At 48.1% G+C, this 8687-nt stretch overlaps 1 protein-coding gene across 1 annotated transcript in view; it reads right to left on the bottom strand.

Moving 5' to 3' along the window:
• Positions 1 to 6377: 6377 nt before the first annotated feature.
• The window catches only part of LOC114622089 (solute carrier family 23 member 2-like), a 44994-nt gene continuing 42684 nt past the window's right edge, over positions 6378 to 8687 (bottom strand). Inside the window, exon 9 of the mRNA XM_028768447.1 lies at positions 6378 to 7152. Within this exon, the coding sequence (XP_028624280.1) occupies positions 7006 to 7152 (147 nt within the window). The 3' untranslated portion in view covers positions 6378 to 7005. The remainder of the gene's footprint in view (positions 7153 to 8687) is intronic.

The following is an 8687-nucleotide window of genomic DNA, read 5'->3' on the forward strand; positions in this document are numbered from 1 at the left end:
TATCTACAGCCAATCAGTTCTGACTCTCTGGCGGGCCTGTCCATATACAGATATCTACAGCCAATCAGTTCTGACTCTCTGGTGGGCCTGTCCGTATACAGATATCTACAGCCAACAGTTCTGACTCTCTGGTGGGCCTGTCTGTATGCAGATATCTACAGCCAACAGTTCTGACACTCTGGTGGGCCTGTCCGTATGCAGATATCTACAGCCAGTCAGTTCTGACTCTCTGGTGGGCTTGACTAAAAGACTGGAGTTAATTTGAAGTCAAAGCATTTGTACAGGAGCTGAGGTGCTTCTGGCGGTGTCCAACCACATTGCATCACGTGACATCGCTGTCTTTTTGCTTCTGTGCACACTAGGTGTACATTGCACACGTGCCATCACACCAGGCAACATCAACAAGCACTGACAAAAATTCCTCCATCCAGGGTTAGACTGTTAAGTGACGAATTGCATGGTTTATACTGTGCATACAACATTTTCTGCTTACAGAAATTTAATTGTTTAATGATGGAAAACAAGTACTTTTAATATTTTCCTGTTGCCATTCCTCAACCTATAAAGTATAAATTAGTATGCCTTTAGATTATGTGGAATTAGAATATTTGAATTTAAAATTTGGTGTTTGCTAGGCGTGGTAGCACATTCCTTCAATCCCAGCACTTGGGAAGCAGAGGCAGGTGGATCTGTGATTTCAAGGCCAGCCTGGTCTACAGAGAGTTCTAGGACAGCCAAAGCCACAAACTAGAGAGCTCTATCTCAAATAGACAAAAATGAAAATTGCTACTTGAGTTGCTGACTTTGGGTTTCATAAAAAAAAATCCTCTCCCTCTCCCTCCCCCCCTCCCTTTTCCTCCCCCTCTCCCTGTCCCTCTCTCCCTTTGGCTGGTGGACATCTGCCCTATTCTCTATTCTGACCAGCCACTAGGTGATCAGCATTTGTTGACAAGGCAGAGAGTAATCGGTAAGAATTGCTTACACAAACTTGAGGCAGGAGATTCTTGGTACAAGCATTACAATGCTGTAACGTGAGGTCAGAGAAATGAGCATTTGAATAACACGGGAGTAAACTTTACACAGTGTAGAAAAACATTATTACTACAGCCCTTCACGGGCTTGAGCCCTTCCTGGGCTCCCTCTGAACAACTAAGCCTGGTTCCTAGGTTTGCAACATAATTATTAAAGCATGGAACAGGGGTCAGACCTTGTTACTTCAAGCCCACCATGTCACACACTTACAATAAATAGGCTTTTAAAACAATAATACAAGTAACAGAGATATATATGCTCGCATAAAGTATTAAAAGAAGATTTAGTGACACAAGATGGAGCCTTGCTGCAGGGACATCCTTGAGTAAGAATCAGCTCTGGACTCAGAGGAGGGAGCCAGCTTAGAAAAAGGCTGGGTTCTTTCAGGGGAGTCACCTGAGGGTACAAGTTCAGAAAGAGGGAGGTGAAGCGATGGGGATATTTGCACGAGCCCTCTTTTGTTGCTTCACTGAGGGATTGCTCAGTGAAACAGGAGGCTGAGAATCTGGGCAGTGCAGGGGACGGAAGGGAGGGAGAAGAGCAGGGTGGAAGAAGGCTATAGACTTGAGTCTGCTTTGTGAACTTAAGACCGTGAGTCCTAGACCAAGGACACTCAACTGTATCCTCTCCAGTGACCGTGTAAGCAGCAGAGAGTCATGGAAAATGGTCAGTGAGGAAGTTTAGCCAAGGGGCTGTGGTGAAGAGGACCAACCAAAACCATTAAGAATTCGAGATGAAGGTGACGAGGTGAATTGAACTAGTCTCAGAAAGACGTTTCCTCTTATGTATTGCTATTAGATTTTTCTGTAGATACATAAAATTACTTACACACACACACACCATGAAAGTTAAAACTGTCTAGGAGAACAAAGAGGAGGGAGTAATAGGAGAGGGGGGAGGGGAGGGAGAAGCTTTGGGGAGAATGTCCTCATTGTACAATATATGTCTGTGAAGATGTTCAGTGGATACACCCAAAGGGAAAAAAAATTTAATGCAAGAAGCTGACTGGATTGACCTTGAGTTCTGGTTGGATGAAGAAGAGGGAAGAGACAGTAAGATGGGGCTGGGAAGATGGAAGATGTTAATGTTGGCAAATGAAAGGGATTTTGGACTTAGGGACTTAGAGGTAGTAATCTAGAAAAACAAGACGTCAAAGAATTTTTTTGAGGAGCTGGAGAGGTGTGTAGTTGTTAAGAACAGTCTGACTGGGCGGGGGGGGGGTTAAAAAAAACAAAAAAGAACAGTCTGACTGTTCTTGCAGAAGTCTTGAATTCAGTTCCCTGCATCCATATCTGACAATTCACAACCACGGCCCCAGGGGATTTGATAACCTGTTCTGGCCTCAACACATTCAAAGAAAGAAAGAATAGTAAAGCTTTGTTTTTAACAATGCTTAAAGTGAACAACTGTAGGAGAGCCAGAGGAGGGCAATCCAAAATCCAGCCTGAGGTACTGGGAAGGATCATGTTACCACGAAGCTCAGACACACAGAGGCTAGGGACAAGGATGGACACTGAAGTGATGGTGAAAGAATGTCGCCAAGTAGGAAGACAGAATTCCCGCAAAGGGGGACAGCGACCTGCACATGAACATCCTTAGGGAAAGAGGGCTGGTGTGGGGCCGTCAATGGAAAGGGATGTGAGTGGGAAATCTGATGGCATGAGGGTCAAGCAGAAGAGTGGCGCTGTCAGGTGCAACCAGGAACAAATGTTCCTCCCCTCTGGTGCCGGCTAGTTTTATATCAACTTGACACAGGCCAGAGTCATCCGAGAAGATAGAATTGCAACTTAGAAAATTCCTTCATAAAACTGGGCTGTAGGCAAACCTATAGAGCATTTTCTTAATTAGTGATTGATGCAGGAGGGCCCAGCCTACTGTGGGTGGGGCTACTCTTTGACAAGCAGTCCTGGGTTCTATAAGAAAGCAGGCTGAGCAAACCATGGGAGGAAGCAGCATCCCTCTATGGCCTCTGCATCAGCTCCTGCCTTCAGGTTCCTGCCCTCTTTGAGTTCCTGTCCTGACTTGCATCAATTCTGAAAAGTGATATAGAAACACAAGCCAAATAAACCCTTTCCTTCCCAAGTTGCTTAGGTCATGGTTCCATAGCGATGAGAACCTTACCTAGGACCTCATCCTTCACTAGCCTGAGGGCACTTTTCATTTCTGTCCATTCTTCAGCCTCCAGCACAGTCTGACAAAGGCTACATCTGATGCAAGTGCATTCATTATCTAACAATATGAAAAAAAAATCACCAATTTCCTAAAAGTAATTGTCAGTTTTTGGTAGGCAGACAAGAATAAAAGAAAAAGGAAGAAGAGAAAGGAGGAGGAGGAGGAGGAGGAGGAGGAGGAGGAGGAGGAGGAAACACCAGGAGGTGGAACAGCAATGCACATGTAGAAATGCCAGCCTTTGAAGACAGGGAAAGAGGCATAACCCAAGGAACACAGGTCCCCTCTAGAAGCTGGAAAGGCTTAGGTAGGAAACATTTTCCCCTGCAACTGTCAGCGGAGACAGCAGTGGCCATACCTAGCATCTAGCTTTGTCAGAGCGACTCCAGGCACCGGCTTCCAGAACTACAGAAGCAGCTGTCTGGTGGTAGAGCCTCATTAGGGCAGAAATACTCCTCAAGCTGAATACTTAGCAAGATCAAATGCACTGGCCCCATAGACGTGCTGTGCTCAAAACGGTGAGGAACCCAAGCTTCCGTTGCTGTCACAGTGTGACAATGCTACACACCTGCACAGCCTGTGGCCACCACCTTTAGCTTTGGTGAGAAGGAGGAGGGCAACAGGCAAGCCGCAGCTGCAGCTGCAGCAGGGAGGGAGGAGAAGGGAGGGAGGGAGGAGGCGGGGACAACGTTGGGGAGGGAAGTACTACCAAGGTACTTCCAACCTTTCATTTTGTCTTCTACAGAATTCTACAGAATGGTGCAACCAAGTTTGGTTTTTGTTTTTGTTTTTGAATCATACAAAAAATAATTTTAAATGTTTTAAGTAAAATTACAATTCAGTGCTGGGCCTCATGCAGAGCTCTCAGAGGCCATATGTAGGGTATCCGAGAGGGTTGGGCCCCACTGCATCTAGTCCTCTTTCTTTAGGTTCCTTCCTATGTTTCTGGGGTCTTCACCTCTTCTTTCCCTCCCTTTGAGGACTGATAAATAGATCTCACTCTCTGTTTTCCTTCTTTTAAAAACATCTTATTTCATTTATTCATTTGTGTGTGTATGTGTGCATGTGTGGCCATTTTGTGTGTGTGTGTGTATGTGTGTGTGGCAGTTATGTGTGTATGACAGATGTGTGTCTGTGTGTGTGTGTGTGTGGAAGTTTTGTGTGTGTGTGTGGTGGAAGTTGTGTGTATGTGGCAGTTTGTGTGTATGTGGCAGCTTTGTGTGTGTGTGTGTGTGTGTGTGTGTGTGTAGGGGGCTATGCTGGTACCTGGTGGTGGCCAGAGAAGCTGAGGAAGTCTGTCCTCTCCTTCCACCGTGTGGGGCCCTGAGGACGGGAATCTGGTTATCCGCTCAGCATAAGTGCCTTTACCTGCCTGGCATCTGCTGGCCCATGTCCACCTCTGTGTCTGAGTTAAGCTTTTCTCACATGGCTAAAAGGCTCTGGCCCATCGCGGGCTCTAGTCGTAATTCACGTGGTTGATGAGACAGGGCCTCCCTATGTAGCCCTTGTCTGGCCTGGAAACTGTCATGTAGCCCAGACAGACCTCAAAGTCACCGAGATGTCCGCCTCTGCACTGAGATTAAAGGTCTGCGCCACTACACCCAGCCTGGAAATCCCTATTTTAAATGGTAATCTTCTTCCTCCCCTATCCCACCCCCAGCCATAGTTATTTTGAGGTACAGTTCTAAATTGTTTCAGGGGCCGTTGTCTATTCTCTCTAAAGGGTTCTAGAAGCCGCAGAGTGTGAGCCAAGAAAAGTACGCCAAGAGGAGTCCTCAAGAGTGGCCTTTTCAAACCCACTGCCTGGTAAGACAGTTTGGATCACACATCCTGTGCTTCTGGACTCGTGGATGAATGCACGCTCTTCCTGATCGGATACCTCAAGCTCAACACTCTGCCTGTAAGAATCCAGATTTCTTTTTCCTCCTGGAGAAATATTTCTGTGTCCAGATTCCAAGATGCTTCCAGCCAGTCCCCACACCTGGTGACCTTTCCCCTTCCCAGGGTCACTCAGAGAGTGGGGCTCTTAGGAAGTTCATGGAGAAGAAAGGAAAGCTGGCATGAGAAGAAAGAGCATCAAGCCCTCCACAGAGTCTCCCCTCAGTCACACTGGCGCACACTCGGGCCTCCCTTACAGCAGGACGGGCAGCGTTTGAACCCACGCGGCTTCCTTGGCTCTTGGCGCCTTCTCCTTGTCTAATTCACAAGGGTACACACACTCGCCCTCCCCTGGCACACCCCCTTTCTACTCATTTCAGATTGGGCATCACCAAGCCCTGACAGGGGCCAGTGCCTCCATCCACTGCCAAGTAGAGTTAGATGAATGGTAGCAGTGGAGATGGAGAAAGTCCTATTAGAAAAGAAGCAGCCTCTGGACCCAGATGTTCCCCACCCCCACAGCAGACCTCAGTCCTTCCTTCTCTTGAAAGTGGGTTTGGTCAAGTCAAGAGTTCCTGTTGGGAAAAGTGGGTTGGGAGAGGTGGGTCCTTTCCCTGGCTCATGTGACTCAGCACCTATCAGAATTTGAAGACCTAAGCCTGATTCACCCTGGGAAATAGTGGAGGCTTCTGAAGGCACCCCACACAGACTGAATGCAGCTGCCCAGAAACCTGAGCCCTGCTCTGGCAGACAGAGATGCGGGGGCAGGAGGGGAGGTACGAGTAGAGCCTGATTCCTCTCCTCCACACCCAGGCTGTGCCTCCTTGAAAGGGGTCTGAGGCCCGGGAGTGAGGACTGAAGAGCACTAGGAAGCTGTGTGAGGGAGGACTGTGGGAAGAACGGGACAGAGCAGGGCACGGGTCCGTCTTAATTCCACCCAGATGTCTTAGGTCGGATCACATGTCCTAAAGCTGGACAGGTGCTAGAGGGGGTCTAGAGATAAGGGGATTCTCCTTATTGCTTTTCTGTGTGAGCCTTGAGGAATTAGCTACAGGCTACAGGAAGAGCTGGAAGGCCACAAGGTAGGTTCCTGCCTCTGGAGGAAGGGGACCAAAACAGCTGTGCCGGTTCCTTTTGTTGTTGTTGTTTTTGTTTTCCTGTGTTGAGGTCTGAAGTTGGCCCATGCATCTGCTACAAAAGTTCTTGATCACAGAGCTACGTCCCTAGTTTGCTTTTAAAAAAATAAGTATTTATTTTATGTGTATGAGTGTTTTGCTTACATGTACATCTGTGCACCACATATGTTCCTGGTACAAAGGTCAGAAGAGGGTGTCAGATCCCCTGGAACTGGAGTTGAGGATGGCTGGGAGCCACCAGGTGGGTACTGGGAATTGAACCTGGGTCCTCAGGAAGAACAACAAGTGTTCTTAACCACTGAGCCATCTCTCCAGTATCCCTAGCTTGGTTTTTACTTTTTTATTTTGAGACAGGATCTTGCCAAGTTGCCCAGGTAGCCTTAAAGTCAGTTTGTAGACCTAATAAGTCTATGATCTTCCTGTGAAGCCTCTGGATTGGCTGGGATTACAGGCTGCCTGGCTCCATCACCTTTCAGCAAACAGCCTGCCCCTGTCCCACAGCACACCTCTTCCTCCCCATCCACCAGAATATTGCCAAGCTTTGGAGAAGAGCAGGCTTCTGTGGAGATCCCAGACCCATCGTCCACTCTGTCTCGTCCAGGAGACAGCAGAAGGATGCCCTGAGGTCTTCTCCAGACTGATCATGTTCTTCATCATCACTGCTTAGCCACCACAGTACCTGGGTGCAGAAGGTCCTGGAAGGATCTTTGTGTGACTATTTGTGAACAGAGATCTTTCCGTTTTGCAGGCCAGAGTTTGGCTATGAGAAGATGGGGTGGGGCCATTCTATTCACATCTTGGTTTCTGTAACACTCCACAGTTGAGTTCCAGAGGAGGTCTGGGAACACAGAGTGATCTGGCTCGCTCCCACCTCATCTCCGCGGTGGTCTATCCTGGGCCAGAAGGGGAGGATTCGGGTACATGAAGATGTGCAGAACTTGGTGCCAATCCCCCAGGGAAGGCCATAGACCTTTGAGACCTTTGGAGTCTCCTCAGAATCCTCCTGGATTTTACTCCATGCCAAAAGGCCTCTCTCCTCCAGGCTACCTAAGAAGTGAACAGTGAGAAATCAAGACTGGATCTTGACTGGGGTCACAAGTGCAGGGTCCTCCTATGGGTGCCTATGCCATCCCTGGAAGTACCTGAGTGCTCACCAGTGCCCTGCTTTTTCTTCCACTCCTCCTCCAAGCCTTGGCAGGAAGCTCATGAGGCCATCTCAGAGCCGCTACTCATGTGGTACCCAGTCTCAGGCTCAACCATGGACTCTCAGAGCTTTCCTCATCTCCCAAGAGCAGACCTCCCCGTGTGTGTCTGTGGAATGCAGGTGCACTTCGTGTTTGGTGGAGCGTATAATGTGGAAAAGAGAAAGCATGAAGCAGGTATAGTCACAGAAGTCCCTCGGAGAGCCTCAGAGAGGGACACAGAAAAGAGAGGTGTGCAGATGTCTGTCCAGAAGCTGAGATGGAATCTCTATGCTTTTCACCATCAGTGCCCCTCTCAGCCCTCGAACACTCAACTAGCTCATCCCAGGCCTCATTAACACCCCCCTGTTTGTTTCCTCTACGAGCCTGTGGGTTTCTGGGAGACAGAGACATGTCTTACCTCTCTTTATATTCTCAGTGAGTAACACCTGCTACATATGTAGTAGACAGAAATAAAAATGTTTGAATGGATGGATGGATAAATGGATGGATGAATGGATGGACAAATATGTGTGTGGTTTTCCTACCAATCAACTGTATTATAGGTTTGGGAGAACCAAGGTCATCTCTTTTTCCTTTTGTATCTGGTATAGTGTCCCTTTAGAGCCTTGCTGTAGCTGAACTATATCCCTTGAAAAGTCACACATTGACAGCCTAATCCTGGGGCGTCAGTATTTGCCAATAATATTTAAGGAGGTAAAGATGTTATAAGGAGCCTGTAGTTTTAGAGGGAGGCCTCCCGTCTGCTTATTGTTTGCTTTTGAGACAAAGTTGTATGTATCCTGGGCTTGCATGGATCACTATGTAGCTGAAGATGACTGGGGACTCTCCCTTCTCCTGCCTCTAACTCTCCAGCACTGGGATTCCAGGTATGCATCACTGCAGGTAGCTTGTGCATCGGTATAGACGGAAGCTAGATCTGTGCGTGCAGGCAAGCCTCCACCAACGGAGCTACACCCTACCCCAGCCCTGTCTTCCGCACACCAAAGGAGACAGCGAAACAGAAAGACTGCAGGGATGTGACAGCCCAAAACAAAGGCAGTGTGAGGACCCCCCCACTGTCGATCAAGAAAGGTCCTATGAAGAACCAACCTGCCTCAGAATTCCAGCCTGGGGGACTGAGAGAAGGCTGTGTTGTTTTGCTCACCCTATTCTCTGATGGTTTTTGGCAGCAGCTCAAGCTGACTAAAGTAGGCCAGGCCTTATCCTGACTCCAGCCCCAGGGCCCATTTAAGGTGTGCTATGAACAGTTTGACAGAAACTCTCAACC

Source organism: Grammomys surdaster, unplaced genomic scaffold (assembly GCF_004785775.1).
Source record: "Grammomys surdaster isolate TR1022 unplaced genomic scaffold, NIH_TR_1.0 186, whole genome shotgun sequence".
Taxonomy (NCBI): Eukaryota; Metazoa; Chordata; class Mammalia; order Rodentia; family Muridae; genus Grammomys; species Grammomys surdaster.